This window comes from Narcine bancroftii, chromosome 1 (genome assembly GCF_036971445.1).
Source record: "Narcine bancroftii isolate sNarBan1 chromosome 1, sNarBan1.hap1, whole genome shotgun sequence".
Taxonomy (NCBI): domain Eukaryota; kingdom Metazoa; phylum Chordata; class Chondrichthyes; order Torpediniformes; family Narcinidae; genus Narcine; species Narcine bancroftii.
In genome coordinates, this window is record NC_091469.1 from 266,826,992 (window position 1) to 266,847,706 (window position 20,715).

At 39.6% G+C, this 20,715-nt stretch overlaps 1 protein-coding gene across 7 annotated transcripts in view; it reads left to right on the top strand.

Moving 5' to 3' along the window:
• The window catches only part of LOC138742820 (ethanolamine kinase 1-like), a 369,247-nt gene that overhangs the window by 286,388 nt on the left and 62,144 nt on the right, over positions 1–20,715 (top strand). Inside the window, exon 7 of one of the 7 annotated variants that reach the window (XM_069897747.1) lies at positions 8,759–9,754. The exons of the other annotated variants lie outside the window; for them this stretch is intronic. Coding sequence (XP_069753848.1) covers positions 8,759–8,872 — 114 coding nt within the window. The 3' untranslated portion in view covers positions 8,873–9,754. Of the gene's footprint in view, positions 1–8,758; positions 9,755–20,715 lie in introns of those variants that run through there. 7 annotated transcript variants of the gene reach the window in all.

Sequence of the window (20,715 nt, forward strand, 5' to 3'; positions counted from 1 at the left end):
GAGTCCAATGAATGGCCAGCAAGTCTTGTGGATAGTTACTAAAACGATCATAAAACCTTCATTTCTCTATGCAAAAAAATAGCCTGTCCCAGCTAGTGTGCTTATAATTGCCGTTTCTTCATAATTAGAAGCATCGTAGGTGAGCAGTTGTGCATGAGGGCTGGCATTGTGCACCACAAGAGAGTCCATTCTTAGACCACTTATTAGGACATGGTACCTCTGTTGTTCATGTCTTCAATGTCATGGGTTATTTTCCTTCATTTTGAGGCAATGTCTCAACAGAGTTGTGCATTCCAGCAGAAATGATGCCGCTCACTGACGGTGAGATTCATACCATGGATCAGTTTTCTCCCTCAGAAGCCTGTCCAAACTTTGACGCAAAACACCCTCATTGGACTCGCGCTTTCTTAACGTTAGATCTTTGAGAATATTTTCGCCTCATTGAGTTGGTTTGTGTGCATGACTTTTTTTTCCCCTGCTTTTGAGTGTAATGAGAATCTGACCAATGGATCTCAGCAGAATATGTCATCAAATTTAGTGTGGCTTTTGTTAAACACTTTTTGTTGAACACCTGGATATACATATCACTGACCATATCTCAGCAGCTGTTTTACTGATAAGTAACATACATTTTAATTTTACCCTTTCTTACAAATCTGAGTCTAGATTTGCATGCTGAGGGTATGTTCTCTTTCTTTTCTCAGGTGGCATATTTTACTGGGCAAAACTGCCATCACCAGACCTTTGCCACCTGAACAGCATCTACTCTTGTGGATCTCGCTTTATGCATTAAGCCCATTCATATGACTCATAGTTCCCACCTTACCATTTATTTTGCCTGCAAACATTTTTAATGCTGAGATTATAGAATGGGAGAATTTCTTTCATATTTTTGGATACAACTTCCAGCTATGTGATAATTTTACATGCATATTTAATCTCGAATACTCACTAATTTTGATCAAATTTGCTTGTCTGCTTTAGTCTCATGAACTTGCTCTACATTGCTTGGTTTGGTATTGAGACAGATTCTTCAACCCAATAATATTATCATCGAGACTGCAACATGTAATTCAGGCTGCTCTTCATTAACTATGGCTCAGCTTTTAACAATCATACCGTCGAGTACTGGTCAACAAGCTCCAAAGCCTGAGCCTCTGCACCCGGATCCTTGACTTCCTCATTGGCAGACCACAATCAGTACAAATCAGAAATGTCTCCTCCTCACTGACAATCAACACATGTGCGCCTCAAGGGTGCATGCTTAGCCCACTGCACTATTTACATCCATGACTGTGTGGCTAGGTACAATTCAAATGCTATCTAAATATTGGCCGTTGACACTCCTTCAGGAGGGGAACATCAGGAGAATACAAACCAGTCCTCATCGAGGGGTCATCAGTGGAGAGGGCCAAGAACAGTAAACTATTAGGTGTAAACAGCTCTGAAGATCTGTCCTGGGGCCTCCATGTCGATGCAATCGTGAAGAAGGCTCACCAGTGGCTATACTTCATGAGGAGTTTGATAATGTCACTAAAGACTTGCAAATTTCTGACTAGTTGCATCATTGTCTGGTGTGGAGGTGCCAATGAACTCGGCCATTGTCAGTCTTCACTCCATTAAGAAAACAGCCTCTATCCTCAAGAACCCTCACCTCCCAGGCCATGCCCTCTTCACACTTCTACCATCAGGAAGGAGGTAAAAGAGCCTGAAGATGAACACCCAGCTGTGCAAAAACAGCTGCTTCCCCTCCGGCAGATTTCTGAATGGACAATGAATCAAACAGAACCTCACTTTCTCCTCTTTGTACACTAATTTTTTTTAATGAAATTTGTAGCAATATTTGCACTTGTAACGCTGCTGCAAAACCATTGTGGCAAGTTGTGATCCCGATTTATAGTTTTGCCTAATCTTTGGTTTCTGCCCATGAATTACAAATTTCTGTGATCTTTGAGGTTGCTGGATTAATGTGCCTCCACAATCTCTCTGTTACCTCATGAAAGGAGGCATCCTCTGTCTGTGTGGCACAATGCCTGCTGGCAGATCAGACAAAGTATGCCATGGATCCATCTCTAATGCTGTTGGTAAGAATTGCTCCTTCCTCAGCTTCATTTTGAGCAAGAATAGTTCCCCTCTTGCCTTCCATTTCAACCATATTGTCTGTGCTAAAGAACACTTACGAGAATACAGAGAGATCTAGCACTTATTAACAAAGGCTTCTGATTTAATTGTCTTGGATCTGAGCTGCCCTCATGCACAGTGGCTACTTTAAAAGTTAAAAAAAGCTCAGTTCTACTCTTTATTTCTCCTGAGCTTATCTCAACTTGAGTCTTGTTGCTTCAGGTCTGTATATTGCAGTTACAAAACCACCACAAATATTCAGTATGTTCTATGACATAGTTGATGCAGACTGCTTTGATATTTCCCCCATTCTATTGCCAGAATAAGGTATATACCACTATGGATTTTTAGTTGTGAGTGCAGTTACATGCAGAGTAATATGTGAGAAATGCAGAGAGCTCCACAAAATAGATATAGCTTATTGAGGATCCTTTTCAGAAAGACCATCTGTTCACATTAATATATCATGCCGTGATGTCACATTACTTATATAAACCACTGAAATGATCCCTATTTACGCATCCATAAGTCTTGGTCTTTCAATCTTTTTATTAACATTTCATAATATACAGGCCATAAGGGGAATAGAAATAACAATTAAAATGGTCTGTCCAAGTCTACATAGAATAAATATCAGATATAAATTCCAAAGAGTGGAAATGTGACATATTAGAATTAGTTCGCCTAACAAAGAAAACAAAGTCTTGATCTTATTCTGAATTAGAAGTTATTGTCATGAACAGCCCAAAAGAAATTTGTTGTTTTGTGGCAGCGACACAGTGCAAACCTTCCAGAATAAATAGAAATAGTACAAGAAAAAGAAAAAGAAATATCAAAGTAAGACAGTGTTTTTCTTTTTATTGAGTTTTAGAAATCTAATACACATTGTATAGAGTGCACAAGGTCACAAAATATGAAAAGTAGAAGTACATTTCCAAAAATAAAACAATAGGAAAATACCCCTTCCCCATATAATGCTGTCAGAATGGCAAGAAAAAGCAAAGAACTCTAACTCTAACCACCCCCACCCCAACCAAAAGAACCTGCTGAATTTATAAAACACTACTAAATGAGGGAAAAACCATATACACAAATAAATAAATACATACATACAATGATCAAAACAAACAGGTTTAATGAGGGAAGACAGTGTCTTTGGTTCATTGATTATTGGTGAGACCGCACCTAGAGTACTGTGTCCAGTTCTGGTCTTCATATTTGAGGAAGGATATAATGGCTTTGGAGACGGTCCAGAGGAGGTTTACTAGGTTGATCCCTGGGATGAAGGGGTTGACTTATGATGAAAGATTAAATCGTCTAGGATTGTATTCGCTCGAGTTCAGAAGAATGAGAGGAGATCTTATAGAAACATATAGGATTATGAAGGGTATGGATAGGATAGATGTAGGAAGGTTTTTTGAGCTGGCTGGAGAAACTAAAATGAGAGGACACAGTCTCAAGATTCGGGGGAGTAGATTTAGGACAGAGATGAGGAAAAATAGTTTTTCCCAGAGAGTAGTGAATGTTTGGAATTCTCTAACCGGGGAAGTGGTTGAGGCTGCCTCATTAAACATATTTAAAATTCGGTTAGATAAATTTTTACATGATAGAGGAATTAGGGGATATGGGGAGAAGGCAGGTAGGTGGAGTTAGGTCATAAATTAGATCAGCCATGATCGTATTGAATGGCGGAGCAGGCTCGATGGGCCATTTTTGTCCTACTCCTGTTCCTACTTCCTATGTTCCTATGAATCTGATGGCAGCGGGGAAGAAGCTGTCCTTGTGCTGCTGAGTGCTCGTCTTCAGGCTGCTCCACAATTTTCCCAATGGTAGCATAGCCTGGGTGTTAGGGGTCCTTGAGGATAGAGGCTGCTTTCTTAAAACACTGCCTCTTGTAGATGACCTCGATGGAGTTAAAACTGGTACCTGAGATTTTGCCGGCCAAGTAAACAGCCCTCTGGAATTTTTCTTGTCCTGAGCATTGACACCTTGTACCGTAAGGCTCACCATAATTCACGGACAAGCCAGCATTTCTATCATTTTGTTGTGGTGTTGAGGGAGTCTTTTTTTTTAAATAATTGTTTGGGATTTTCAATCTGGAGTTTCAGAAGAAGGGATAAGTTGTTTATCTCTTACTGTCCACAGTTACTGTGGATAAAATTCTCATGGGACTTCCATGGAGAACTTGCAATAAATAAAAAAGAATAAAATGTTAATCATTAGTTCCCATCAACCTTCAGATAAACCACCTCCTCCTGGTATTATTTATTTTTCATTCATTTTCTGAATATTCTATCCTATGGTCATATTGCTGTATATTGAAGTTAAATGCTCTCTGCAGACTTGATGGTCTTTAGATAATGTGTAGGATCCTGACCAACTATGCAAATATTTTGATTTTTTTTATGGCAAAGGTGCATTTTATGAACAATTGGTGGTCTAGCCATGGATTTGCCTTTTTAAGTTCACGATTCTTGAGATTAATGCTACATAAATGAACAGCTGTCATTTCAAATGTAATTTTGCCTTGAGATTTTGTTGTTATTTGTATAAGTATTTGCATTCAGATAGTCTATAACATTATTTTGATCTGCTTAGATCATCATTCAAATGGACCCCAAAGAAACTCCTTGCAAGCACATGAAGGATAGTGTCTTTGTTGCTTTTGTGTACTATTTTAATAGGAACGAATTAATAAGTTCCTTGAATTTTAAGGCTAAGTGATACTAAATATGGAGTTAAAAACACAATACTGGAGAAATTCAGAAAGACAAACAGTACACTTTATGTACCAAAGATGAAGATACATAACCAATGTTTTGGGCTTGATTGAGCCCTTCAAGGAATTCTCATTGGTTATGTATCTTTATCTTTGCTACATAAATTATATTGTTTGATGTGCTGAGTTTCTCTAGTATTGTGATTTTACATCAATCACGGTGTCTGCAGACATTGCGTTTTATTACTAAATATCAAGCATTGTTCATGATTTTGGTCTTGTTACTTAAAAAAAGGATTATGTGTGAGGGAGCACAGGGAACAGACACTAGAAACTTCGAGATAGCATATCTATCATAAGAAGAGAAAAGATGAACGAGAGGAAACTCTGTGAAACATTCAACATTCCCATAAGAGCCGATACATGAAAGAAGAATTCCCAAGTTGAGGAACCTGGAGCCAGCAATCACAGTCACAAAATAAGCAGTTAGTCATTTTGGAATCAAATTAGGAAAAATTATTGGAATTTCATGTTCCAGAATGCTGTGGAGATCCATTCATGATTGCATACAAAATGGAGATCAGTAGATTTCTGGTCATTAACAAAATCAAGAGATACACTATATGAAGAAAATGGCATTGGCAGAAGATTGACCATAATCTTGTTGAATAGTAGAGCCGACTTGATGGACTAAATTAATAAGTCCTGCTTTTACTTCTTGTGTTCTTAATTAATTCATACCTGAATATAGCTGTTAACCTGTTATTTCATGTAGTTCTTTCTTTGGCTTGGCTTCGCGGACAAAGATTTATGGAGGGGTAATGTCCACGTCAGCTGCAGGCTTGTTTGTGGCTGACAAGTCCGATGTGGGACAGGCAGACACAGTTGCAGCGGTTGCAAGGGAAAATTGGTGGGTTGGGGTTGGGCGTTGGGTTTTTCCTCCTTTGTCTTTTGTCAGTGAGGTGGGCTCTGCGGTCTTCTTCAAAGGAGGTTGCTGCCCGCCGAACTGTGAGTCCTTGTATTGACATGACAGGATTTAAATGAGATGGCAATTCTAACAGGGGTTTATTATTGTTTCTGTTTGCATACACAAATCTAAAATCTTGCCTGTAATGCATGGAACATATTTCTGGTGTCAGTTGCCTAATACAAGCCAAGTTAAATTATTTAATCTAAACCTGTTAGAAGTATGCAGTTAATAATTGCTGATTTTTACAATGAAATGACAGCTTAAAAATGAACAAACTATAATTGGGATTTCATAGAATATAATTTATCTGAAAGCAAAAATTTTTCTTTATTTTGATCCTATTTCTTCTTTGCTGTGATGTTGCTTTAAATAATTATTAACTAATTTCACCTTCTCCTAAATACACCAGCTGCAAAACTGAGCCATATTATGTTATTTTCTCACATCATTAACCATCGTTAACTACAAATTTCATATGAAAATTGCTCACATTCTTAGTGCAACATGTGAGGGTCATCAAATTAGGTTGGACAAAGCAAACATTCCAGACGTGGTGCTGCAACCCAAGGGCCTCACCCTCCATTGTACTGATCTAACACTGGCATCTGGAAAAACCAGGGGAGGCAGTGCTTGAGTCATCATCAATTCATGGTGGTGACAGACATGATAGACATGTCCTAGACCTGCTCCCCTGACCTGGAACTTCTGGCGATCAAGTGTTGCTCATTCTACCTGCCGAGGGAGTTCATCGCCATCATCCTAGTTGCAGTGTACATTCTGCCACAGGCTAACGTCAGGGTGGCACTGGAGGGACTGAGCACTGTGATAAACAGCCATGAGGCAGCACATCCTAATGCCTTCCTGATCATTGAGGGAGACTTCAATCAGGCCAATCTGAAGAAGTCTCTGACAAACTATCACCAACACGCCGTAAGCAAGACTAGCGGAACCAACACACTTGACCACTGCTATACCACCATGAAAAATGCCGTACTTCTACTTCTCGCATACTAGCAGAGGACTACAGCACAAGTGGCGACGACAGTGAAAGTATGGTCGAGGGTGGCGGAGGAGCGTCTGCAGGGCTGCTTTGAATTCATGGACTGGAACATGTTCATCCATTGAATGAATATTCAACAGGTGTCATTGACTTCATCAAGACCTGCATGGATGAGTGTGTGCCCATGTACAAATACTAGGTGTTCCCCAGCCAGAAGCCCTGGATGAATCAGAGAATCTGCAACCCTTCTGAGGGTGAGAACAAGGGCATTTAAGGCTGGGTATTGAGATTTTTACAAGAAGTCCAGGTACGACCTGCGGAAGGCCATCTCTGAAGCAAAGTGGCAATTCTGGAGGAAGCTAGAAACAGTTACATGCCAGCTATGGCAGGGTGTGCAGGCCATTACAGCCTACAAAGCGAGGGAAAACACCATAGATGGCTGCAATGCTTCACTACCCACTGAGCTGAACACGTTCTATGCCTGCTATGAGAAGAAGAAGCAAACAGTGCCTACTAGAATCCCTGAAAAGGCTGAGGACCTGGTGATATCTGTCTCTGACGGCAACGTCAGAACATCATTCAAGAGGGTGAACCCTTGCAGAGGATCAGGTCCCGATGGCATACACAGCAGGGTACTCAAAATCTGCGGCAACCATCTAGCCAGAGGATTCATGGGAATTTTCATCCTCTTGTTGTGGCAGTCAGAGGTTCCCACTTGCTCAAGGAGAAACATAAACACGTAGAAACCTACAGTACAATCCAGGCCCTTTGGCCCATAAAGTTGTATCGAACATGTCCCTACCTTTTACTAGGCTTACCCATAGCCCTCTATTTTTCTAAGCTTTATGTACCTATCCAAAAGTCTTTATCATATCCACCTCCACCACCGTTGCCAACAGCCCATTCTACGCACCCAAAAACTTACACCAGATATCTCCTCTGTATCTACTCCAGCACCTTAAACCTGTGTCCTCTTTGGGCAACCATTTCAGCTCTGAGAAAAAGCCTCTGACTATCCACATGATCAATGCCTCTCATCTTTGTTTAAAAGGTCAACAATTTATTTGAAAGTCAAACATTATGAGGAACTGATATAGCGAGTAATTGACGTCAAGATCATATTCAATGGTGGGAGAGGATTGAGGGCTCTGGTGAGTCCCCCTGCTCCTATTTTCTTGTGTATCCCCTTGACCAATTGTTGAATATTTGTGGCTTGTTGTCAAATTTTTGAGATATTGTTACTATTTTGAAAATCTTTTAACTCTCTCCGAGGAAAAAATGTTATGGTCAGTCAGAGGATTATAGAAAGCACGTTGGCAAATCATGGATCACAGGAACCATATTTTAGTTGATGGTACTGTGATTAGCAAGAAATGATGATCTATCGCATTATGTTTTGTAGGCTCATGTTCCAGAACCACATCAGTGACTGACTTTTATAAGTTAGCAGTCAGGCCAGTAGGTGGAGTATGTAGCTCTGGTGGATGTTCTCTCGACAATGGGATGAAAGGGGAAGGGAGAATTGAATAAACTTTGAAGTGCCTTGATGATCAACTGTTGATGGATACATCGGGAAGATACAGTTGCCCAAGTATTTTGGCCCTCCGACTGATGGAAAGATTCTTAGTGGCATGCTGTTCCCATGGAAAATAATAAATTGGAAGAGGGAGGGAGAAGGAAAGAAAGATCAAAAGCTGAAAATTAAGAATCAGTGATATTACAGGAGCAGTGTTTAAAAGCATCTGTGAGATGCTCTTATGTTTTCTGTTTAATAAAATAATCATTCAATTGATATTGAATGCCTTGGTTAAAGCAGCAAATAGAGGAATTGCAACTGAATAACTCATCATTTATCCAGATGGTAACAATATTGATTACTGGGCTTTAAAACTATGGCTTTGCAGGTTATCCTAACATTATTAATCAAGTTACATTTTATCATTCTTAGATCAAGATATACAGAGAGCCAATTGGTCAAAGTCACATTTGGCATCAGCAATTCTGGGTTCTGAAGCAGAAGGGTTCAAGCTCTGAGTTACTGATTGAGGTGTCTGGAGGATGATTCAAGAAGATGATTAGACTGCAGTCTGCCAGCAGTTCCTATTGAGGCTAACATAGAGACATGGCACCTTGGAAACAGTCCTCATGCAAGAAGTCAAGGAGTTCAGAACAAAAGGGTTTAAATGTTTGGCAATGAAAAATAATAATGGCAGAAGTATGTTTTTCTTTATGTCATAATGACACAGAAGGCGGCTATTCAGCCTATCAAATCACTACTGGCTATTTCCCCTCCCATTATTTTTCTGTAACCCACTCTCTCTCCCACTTCCATTATTGACTCCCTGCTTCTCATATTGCCCATCAACACCAGGGCCAATTTACTACAGCGTATTAACCTGTCAATCACCATGTGCAAAGCCACCTGGGAACATGCAAACTCCATGTTTTGTGTATTCGGGTAAACGTTGCCAAAGGACAAGGCTCTGCAATACAAGTAAAATTTCTTCAAAACATTCCTATAGTTGAAGAATGTGCTTAAAGTGCTTTCTGTACATCCCCTTTCAAGTTTAGCCACTGTATAGCTGTTTAAAAGTTTGAATGTCATAATAGAAGTAATGAAACAATCTCTCAACTAGCCATATCTTCAAAGTTTTATTGTGAAATTTATTGCCTCTATTTCCCTGCCCATTTTGAGTCTGGGCCAGGTGTGGATTGAATATGGGTTGAGGGCATTATCTGCTGCATCTCTCCTCATTGCTATGCTTGCTGAGTTCATACAAATGGAACCAGTGGCTATAGCTCAGTGGATGTGATGTAAATACATGCCAGAGCTATTCAACCCAAATTGAAATAATATTAATATTGGATGCAAAAGATTGTTGCTCTCACTGCTGTTTTCACTGTTCAGTGCTGCTGAATGGGTCGATTTAAAGTCAGAATAAAGAGAAACTGAGCTATACACCATGGAACAGGTCTTCAGCCCAGCTCATTCATACTGACCAAGTTGACATTCCATGGAACAGGTCTTCAGCCCAGCTCATTCATACTGACCAAGTTGACATTCCATGGAACAGGTCTTCAGTCCAGCTCATTCATACTGACCAAGATGACATTCCATGGAACAGGTCTTCAGCCCAGCTCATTCATACTGACCAAGTTGACATTCCATGGAACAGGTCTTCAGCCCAGCTCATTCATACTGACCAAGTTGACATTCCATGGAACAGGTCTTCAGCCCAGCTCATTCATACTGACCAAGTTGACATTCCATGGAACAGGTCTTCATGCAGCTCATTCATACTGACCATATTGACATTCTATGGAACAGGTCTTCAGCCCAGCTCATTCATACTGACCAAGTTGACATTCCATGGAACATGTCTTCAGCCCAGCTAATTTATACTGACCAAGTTGATATTCCATGGAACAGGTCTTCAACCCAGCTCATTCATACTGACCAAGTTGACATTCCTTGGAACAGGTCTTCAGCCCAGCTCATTCATACTGACCATGTTGACATTCTATGGAACAGGTCTTCAGCCCAGCTCATTCATACTGACCAAGTTGACATTCCATGGAACATGTCTTCAGCCCAGCTCATTCATACTGACCAAGTTGACATTCCCTGGATCAGGTCTTCAGCCCAGCTCATTCATAGTGACCAAGTTGACATTTCAGGTGATCCCCAATTTTTCTGCATTTGGCACATAATCTGTGAGACCTGAGCAAAACTGATGGAACTGCTTTTATATTCGATCTCCAGTGGAACTGGATAGGTAAGTAAGTCTTCTTCTTGAACCATGCCTGCCCTATGCTTATGTGGCTTCCACAACAATGACAGCTGAGGAATTCAAAGACTCTGACCCATTGTCTTTAAAAAACAGAAACATATGTTAGGATGATGTATTTCTTAATGGGATCTTTAAAGCTGGTCTTGGCTGATGGAGATTGAAGAGGGAACTGTTATCAAAATAAACATGGTGAGTTATTTTTGTGCATCTTATATATCACAAATAATTTAGCACTGTACTGCTGATGTCCAGTGGTGAGGTATAGGAATTGAACCATTAACACGCTTTCACTTGATCCTTGTGGAAGGTAGGTAATGCAATGCTTATTACAGAGTGCCTTGTGTTTATTTCAAAGTATTGTCTTGATTAGTTAAAATACATCTCTGGTCAAAGTTGACTCCAGTTATATAATGAAATACTGGAGGGACTCAGAGATATTGGACCCATTTCAATTCACCTGTAGATGGAACTGTTCCATTAATGATGTCATTAGCATTGTCCCTCTACTCTGCACTGACCCACCAGGCTGCCGTTTATTGCTATCAACTTTGCACTTAATACAATCATGCCCCCGAGGCTGGTAGAGAAGCTGTCTTTACTGGGACTCAACACCCCTCTCTGTAATACTCCTATCAGAAAGACCACAGTTAGTTTAGATTGGCAGCAGAACATCACACCAAGCACTGGTGCATCTCATAGCTGTGTGCTCAGTCCACTCCTGTCCACACTACTGACCTACCCACTGCAGCATAAGATCTGGCTCTAACAGAGTCATCAAATTTGCAGATGACATGACAGTAGTTGGCAACAATAACAATGAGTCGAAAAATCGAAGAGGTGGAATATCTTGTGAAATGGTGTGAGAATACGAACCCAAGTCTCAACATGGTAAAGACAAAGGAGATGATTGTGGACTTCAGGTGGATCAGAGATGACGAACCTCCACTACACATTAATAGCTTGGTAGAGGAGAGAGTGGACATTTATCCTGGACACCCAACATCTCCTCACTTGTCAGAAAGACACAACAGTGACTGCACTTTCTTAGAGATCAACCTGTCCAGCTGCATCACAGTGTGGTACGGGTAATGTAGAGCATCTGATTGGAGGTCAATCCACAAGACCATAAAATTGGGAGAGAAGATCACTAGGGTCTCCTACACACCTAACACCACCCGCCCCCGCCCCCCAACCACATCCACCTATCCCATTGATGGGATTTACTGGGATCATTGCTTAAAGAGTGCTTTCAAAATCAGGAAAGACCCCTACCACCCTGGACACAGCATCTTCCAGCCACAGTACTCCCGTCGGGAAAAACATACAGGAGGATCAGAGGCAGAACCACGAGGCTAAGGAACAGCTTCTTCCCGCAGGCAGTGAGAACGCTGAATGTCTACTGAAACAACTCTCTGCGATTCTACTAGATATTAAGTTTATTTTAATATATGTACATATGTACTGTGTATATGTATCATTTGTATGTGAGAGTGTGACATCTGTATGTGTGTTTTGTCAGGTTGTAATGGTACATTCCATTAACAAATTAACAAATAAACTTGAACTTATGTAAAATTTAAAATGTGGTGGATATTTGAGAACCTCTGAGTGGAGTTCCATGGATGCATTCAACAATTTGTTTCAATTCACTACAAGCATGTTAAAAGTGATAACTAGAGTAATTATGTCATTAATAAACATGGACTTAACTAAGGGAAATGCAATGAAATATTAAGTTGCACCATGAACAATAGGCCTATCAGATTTTTGTTTAGTGAACATAGACCGTTATTTACACATCAGGCATGATCAAATATTAATGGTTGAATAAACTTTGGACTGAATGACCTACTCCTATTCCTACAAAGAATAGGCTGCATTTAAAAAAGATAAGCGCTTGCAGGGTTTAATTGTTACATTATATTATTGAAAAGAATGTCAGTATCTCAATTGCTGTCATAAATAAACTACATCAATTCACAGTGAATAGATATTTGTCTGCATGTCTGAGCTATGAGGAAACAGAGGTCCCTACTTCGGCATATTGCGTTCAGCATTCTCCCTGAGCACTAATTCTTTTGTGTTGGCAATTCCATCAAGAAGCTGACACAGTATTATCTGATACTTTGGAATCTAGCTGCAGGCTGGAACAGATGCATTGAAAAATATTATGTGTTCTTTGGTATCTCATGTATTTACTCTGTGGACCATTTCTCCGTCAGCAAGGACCCGGAGGTGTTTTATTTTTATAATTTTTAAAATGCACAGCTGTACTCTTTATAATTTCACTACTGGAAAGGAGTGGCATTGTTTTTGACAGTTCATCTTTACAGTATAATTAATTAGCTCTTTTAGGCAAATTTTCTCAAGTGTAGAGTTAAAGGAAGGAAACCTAAAAGTTCAAAATTATGCCAAATGCACGAGTTTGCACTCGTCTCCTGTTGAATGTATTTGGCAGATTGGTGTTACAATAAGATTTACTGTACCATGTCTGTGTGTCAGTTTCTCTTTGGTTAACACAACTGTCATGTCCGGACAGAATGCAGACTTGAGCTCCACAGCAGGATTTCAGTACATAGTCAAAGATGCGAGGAAGCGAAGGGCTGTAGGCTCAAATCTATTCTCACCAGGTCTTTTAAGATTCTCTTAGTTGATTAATACATTGCTTAATATGGAACTGTGACTCATGATGTTTGATGGTTTGCATATGGCAACAACAAATATGGGGTGGTGGAAGTTTTACTGCCATTATAATTAGCCTTACCCTCCCCACTCCACAGAGGTAAGTAAAATAAACTAATCTGTCCATTGCAAAGCTGCTAAGTGGTCATTTGGTGCAGGGGGGGTGGGGGGGGGGTTGAGGATATTAATTAGATCATTATGATTACTGTTATGGTGGAATAGGCTGCTGATGTTCATGGTTTGGATCTGTAACCGGGAGATTCCAAAAGATAACGTTTTGGAGAGACAAAGATTTAGTGAGCAATTATTCAGCATTAGTTACCAAACATGATGAAAACTGGACAAAAATTAGAACTAAGTATGAGAACTGGACAATAATATGAGCCCACATCTACTTCTCCACAGCTCAACAGGTCGGGATGATAACTCTCTGGTTACTCATCAGAGCTGATGTTGTTACCTAGTCATACTTTATTTTATCCCGATTGCAGTTGTACTGAATTTGCAAAGGAACATTATATTGACTACACTTCCTCACACCTTGTACCTTGGTTTACCATCTCCATTGTAATTGTGTTTAATGGATACCTTGAATACTTAGAATGGAGTGGTGTTCCGATCAGTTATCTTCTCAACTGAGGATACTCCTCTACTATGATTTACAGAGCCCTCAAACATATGCCTTCTGTTATCTGAAGCACTACTGTCGTCTCTTCCTCCCTTGTCTTCTTTCACCACAACCCCATCCTCCATATTCAATGTCTTTTCAGACACCTCTAGCATAATACCACAAACAAAGCCATCTTCCCCCACTCTTCTTCAAAGTGACTTCCTTCTGCAATATACTGGTCCACATCAGTCATTGACGAATCTATTTCTTTCCCATGTCATCATATGGTGATCGCTTTCATTTCAATGAATTTCGTGACATGTTCAAGACAATAAATTCTAATTCTGATTCATTTTTGGCTTACTAATTGTGGGGGCACACCACAAACCATTGCATGATGCTTAGTGTTTGCAATGCAAAAATTGTCATCTCGTTATAAATTTTCCACTTTGTAGAAACCCAAGCAGACACTGGGAGAACATTCATACTCCTTACAGACAGTGCTGGATTCTAAGCACAGTAATTGGTGCTGTAGCTAACCGTGCCATCCTCTTTGCTAACTGTGCTGACCTCCTAAGTATTTGCAGCATTTACTGTTCTCACTTCTGCATTTTCAATTTTCTACAGCTCCCTCTGATAACTTCTCCTCCCCGTGAAATGTGTCTGATCTTGTCACTGGCAAAGGCCACCGTTGAATCTGGGATTTGGATTCATGTTTTAGTTTTAAATCATCTTCTGCAAAAGATAAAGGTTTTATGGATGGAAGAAAAATTGAATGTACACACAAGACCACCCAAGAAGTCAGACAGATTCCTTTACTAGATTGTTAAGGAATTAAGCTTGTAGACTGAGGAAGCCAAACAGTAGTCATTGGACCATGGAAGATCTAGCATAGAAAACAAAACAAATTTCTTTCAAATGTGTCTTTCATACAAGAATGCCCAAAAGCACTTCTCAGAGAGTAAGGAAATGGATGGCAAGCCTTGGAGGGAGGAGTTAAAAATGATGACTGAAAACTTTTCCTTGTTTTAAAGATGGAGAAAAAAGTATGAAGCTGAAGGGTACAGGGAAGGAGCTTCATAACAGGCTCACAGCAAACAAGGGGATTGAACCCTGCTAAATGACATTATTTTTAATAAAGCAAAATAATTTTTTTTAAAACCAGTTATTTTATTTTTTATTTTTTATTTTCAGAATGTGACCGATCTTGTCACGATTGCATTTATTTCCCAACCTTCTTTCCTTTTTTTTTGTTGTTTGTACAATTTGGTCATTTCCTAGTTATTGAGGGGCAACTGACAGTTAATCTCTGACTGCAGAAACAGACCAGATGGGGATAACAACTTCCATATAACATGTAACAGTTTATGGCATGGAAACAGGCCATCTTGGCCCTTCAAGTCCACGTCGGTTCACCCAAACAACTCCACTAGATCCCCCCGCCTATTCTCCACCCATAACCCTCCAAACCCCTCCTATCTATGTATATATCCAACCTCCTCTTAAATGAAAGAATTGACTCTGCCTCAACTATTTCCTCCTTGAAGGATACACATTTTATTTAAAAAAGATAGCTAGGTGCTACTCAACCATTCAGACCTCTCTAAGGTCCTCTCAACCTCCTGTACAATGTTAAACCAAACAGCCAGAAAATATCCTGGTTACATCAGGGGACAAATAAACCTGAAATTGGTGAATTAGGGATAAAATAAATTATAAATCAACTGAAAATAATGAAATGAATGTAAAGGATTGAGGAATTTTCAGAGCAAGTTCCATTGAGTATAAATTGAGTTTTCTTCACCTGTCAGGCTGGATTTAGAATGCAATTGCTCTGGACGCCAGCTACTATCCACAAGTCTGGCCACATTGTTGCAGGCAAAAATAATAAGCTGGGTGAGAATCTGATGAAAGCTCCTGGTTGCAATTGTTGAAAGTGGCTCAGATTAAGGTGGGGATTTAGGTGTATAGACCATTAAATTCAATTTAAATTTAGCACAGAAACGAGGCTGAGCAATGCACAAGCCTATGCCAACCAAATACACCATTTGGCCTACAAACATCATACGTTTTTGGAGAGTGGGAGGAAACTGGAGCACATGGAGGAGAACCCATGCACGTGTGGGGGAAACATACAAACTCCTTATGGACTGCGCCAGATTCAAACCCGGGTGACTGGTGCCATCATAACAGATGTGCTTTCAAACACTAAGAAAAAGGAACAGAAGTAGGCCATTCAGCCCATCAAGTCTGCTCTATAAATCCACCCCGACCTAAACTGTTTTCACATCTAGTTCTAAGTTCCAGCATTTTTCCCCATATCACTTGATACCTTGACTAAATTAGACACCTATCAATCTCTCCCTTAAACTCCCCCAATGATCTGGCCTCCACAGCTGAATGTGGCAATGAATTTCACAAATCCACACTCGCTAGCTAAAGAAATTTCACCTCATCTGTGTTTTAAATGGGTACCTTCTAATTCAAAGTCTGTGCCCTCTTGTCCTGGATTCACCCACTAAGGGAAACATTTTATTCACATCTACTCTGTCCAATACCCTCAGCATTTGAAATGCTTCTATGAGATCCCCTCTCATTCTTCTATACTCCAAGAGCTGCTATGCATTCCTCACATGTTAGCCCTTGCATTTCTGGAATCATCCTGGCAAATCTTCACTGTATTCTCTCCATGAAAGAAAAACATTCAGAGAAAAAAAAGCTGATTAATGAAATTGTTAAGTAGTTCAATAGAGGTGTTTGCCATAATTTTCATTTGTTTACGATCAGGTTATTTCAAGCTGATGGATGAGAGGCAATTTTGAAATTCCCTGTTATTCTGCCGTACTAATCAGAAATAGCAAGTTGTCACAATGTGGATATTGTTAGTGCAAGGAAAAGAATTAACAGTAGAATTGTGTTAACTTTTGTGCTGGTTCATGTTTTTCTGGGCTCAGGGAGAACACTGACAATCCATTCTGCATGCTCCATATTTGTGGCCAGTTAACCAATTTCCTTAAAAAATATGCAATGCTTCAATGCAAAATATGTAAGGTTTTATTTATGCAAGAAAAGCCAGAACCTAAATTGGGATTGAGGAGTTGGTTGAATCAGTGGGAGTCAGCTCTGGGAACCAAAATCAGGACAACCTGCATTGGGTCAGCATATTGAGATGGAGCATTTTGTATTCCAATCATCTCAGAAAAAAAAAACTCTATGTCTTCCTTTCTTAACCATGTGGAAAGGTCTAGTTATTCTTACTGAGGACTAGGAAGACAATTGCTCCTCATGTGGTATGCATTGAGAGCAAAGCACATAGCTTCAGAATATGTACTTGACCACCTTTTAAATGTTTTAGGAAAATTATGAAATGCTTTGATTTGTTTTTCTTATTGATGGGATTTGCTTGTGCTTTTTAATTGACCATTTATAAATTTTCTTTAATATGCATTAATAATCATCCTTTACCAACACAAGGTAAATTAAAGGTAATAAAATGGGATTCTCAGGGTATAGACTTGCAACAATTTATTAGACGTGACATGAAAGGGAAGCTGGAGATATGGTGTTCTCCTCTTGTTACTACCCTTATTCCCAAGAAAACATAGGATTAAGAATCGAAAGAAGCCTTTGCATCTTGCATTGTGAGCAGTGAAGAAAATAGATGTTTGGAATTTTAGATGGTGTAACATTGACAATAACAGAGCAAGGGCTGAATTTAAAAAATGGCCGATAAGTCAGCATGTAGGAGAGAGACTGAAAACTTGGCTGAACGGTGTACTAACAACAGCCTCGGACTCAATGTCACCAAAACCAAGGAGCTGAATGTAAACTTTAGGAAGGGAAATCCAGAGGGGTACGATGCAGTGATTATTGGGGGTATGAGAGGTGGAGAAGTTGAGCAAATTTAAATTTCTGGAAGACGCTACCTCGGAGGACCTTTCTTGGACCTAATGTCATTATGAAGAAAGCACATGTACTTCCTTAGGAGTTTACAGAGATCTGGTATGACAATGAAAACCTTGGCAAACTTCCACAGATGTGCCGTGGAAAGTCTGCTGAATGGCCTGGTGTGGGGACAGGACCGCAAGACCTCTGAAAAGAAGGCTCTGCAAAAGGTATTAGACTCAGCCCAGTACATCACAGGTCCTCTACTTTAAGTTTGTCTGCAAAATCTTGATATTGGGGAGTCTCTGCCTTGCAATTTCCTGGAAGAACATTGATTTTCAATTGCATAGCACTTAAAAGTCAGTGTTATGTAATCCAATTTCAAGTTGCGTATTCCTTTAGACTGTTGCATTGATCATCCAGATTCAAGCCTTGTCATATGTTAAAATGAGAGAAGAACCATTCTTGGCAATTACGTCAGTAGAAGCAATGATATTTTTAATCCTTTTTCAATTAGGCAACTGCCATTCTTTAAAGGAAGGTTTTTTCTTCCATAGTTCAATGTACTAGTTTCATTATTAATTCAGAAAATTGGGAAAGTCACTTGAAAGCAATTTGCACCCAAGCCCCAATCTCAAGTTTTCGATTCCATTTGTAGTACCCAAAGACTCAGAACAAGAGTCAAGAGCATAATGTCCTGTAAACTTAATTTGCTCTCTACTCTTAAGGCAATTAAATGTAGACACATAACAGGCCCTTCCAGCCCACGAGCCTGCGCCTCCCAAACACCCCAATTAACCTACAACCCCCATACATTTTGAAAGGTGGGAGGAAACTGGAGCACCCAGAGGACACAGGACGAACATACATACTCCTTACAGACTGTACCGGGTTAGAAACCCAATCGCTGGCTCTGCAATAGCATTGCACTAATCACTATCCTAAGCATGCCACCCCATGCAATGTTAAAGTTATCCAGTGAATGAAATAAATGAAATGCTGTTTTAACCAACTTAAAGTTGCATTTTTGTGTGTCTTTATGTTTAGTGATTAAAAAGACGGATTATTAGATTACCGGCAGTGCAATTCTGCCATAAAAACTAAAAAGATGTATTTCAGAAATGTTCAATCTACTCTTGAAACATTATTTTTATTATTTTGGCTTGCTGATTGTTTTCAGCAATTTCTTTTTGGTTCCTCTTTCCAACATTTCAATATTGGAAATACTGAAACGATTGATTTGGTATCTGCCACCAACACAACTCTGTACTTACATCATTAATCTACATCATTGACCAGATTAAGTTCAATAAGACTTTTGTGTTTTGCAGTCACAACCTGCCAGCTGAGCCAGTGCTAAGTTTCCAAGCTCATGAAATCCTTTCCCCCCCCCAAAGACTTCCTGCTTCTATTTCCAATAATTATTCTCACTTTCATCTCACTGCTGAAACCTTTATCCATGTCCTTGTCTTCTTTACATTAATGTATCCCCTTAAATCTTTCAATGCATTTTAGTGGCCATGCCAAAAACTCCTTAAATCACCTGTCACTATTCCCTCCTGAAAAAAAGATAAACTGTTGGAGGAACTCGGCAGGTCCAGTAACACATATGGAGGCAAAATGATGATCGAAGTTTCAGGCCAAGAGCCTACATCAGGACTTCCATCATCTGCAGTTTCTTGTATCACCATCTCCTCTCCAGTTTTATATAACCTCCGTAAAATTCAGCTCCTTAACTAACCTTTGAGTGATCTCTTATTACAGGATCCTCCTCTGTATCTTGGCATCTATTATTAAGTGTCAATTGTGGTTTTCACACAGCTTCGGCGTAATGGGAAATTAACGCAAAATACCCGCAACGCAGGCTGCATAAAAAAGTTCAAATCACATTAGTGAGGCCTTTAAATAGGAGTATTCATAGTATGCTTGCAATAGGGTGACACTGTATTCAGAGCATGCTTGAGGAACTCCCCATGATCAAATGGGCTGCCAATGTTCAGTGTAAGATTCTAACTCTTGAAAATTTTAACTTACCCTCGAAGTAAAATAGACCCCTTTGAGAAGAAGATGACATAATTTGTGCATCATTTAGAAAGAGAGAAAACTTCTTGGTTGGGAAACTTCCATGGAACTGCTTCGTTCTCACCAATTATTGAAGGCTTCTACGTGAGGGATTGTAATAGAGATTAACTGTCTTCTCCAAAGTTCATTGATGGCTTCCTAAAGTAAAGCTGCCGCAATCAGGCAATACATCGGATTTATGTCTTAACCACAATGGAATTTTACTCAGTGTCTCAATGTAATTGATGATAACTAATTAGCATTATTTAAATGAAAATACTATATAGCAAACAACGATGTCCGAATCTGAAATGGTTAGTTTTGTGAAACTGAAACTAGATAGTATGCCCGTCTCTATTTTGAGCGGGGGAAAAAAGGTTAATATATCAGGTGGACATTAGTTCGTTCAAAAGACATGTCCCCAACCAAGTGTTTAGTCCTTATGATCCTCCTGTAAAGCTTGACTGGTCTGTCTGCCATTAAAATATTTTCTTTCTTTTCAGATGCTGAAAGATCTATTGTATAATTCCAATGCTTTCTGTTTTTAATCGCTCAATTTAATTCAGGGCACATGGGATTTTCCTCTTGATGGCAATATGATGAATTGAGTCAATTTAATTCCTATAAAAGAATCCCAATTTAAAGTCTTCAGTTGCATTAAGGACTTAATTTCCTGTAGTGACTGACACGTCATACATGTGCTGGAAGTTGGTTAATAGGTGAATTGTAGCTTTTAGCCTTTGTGCTAGTTTAATTGAATGTTTCTACATAAATGCCATGCTTCTCTTTATAACATTTTGGTCTCACTGAAGCACATAGGAAATGCAGTGCTGAAAGTTCAAATCACCCACAAGTAATAATCTGGTCTGAAGAACA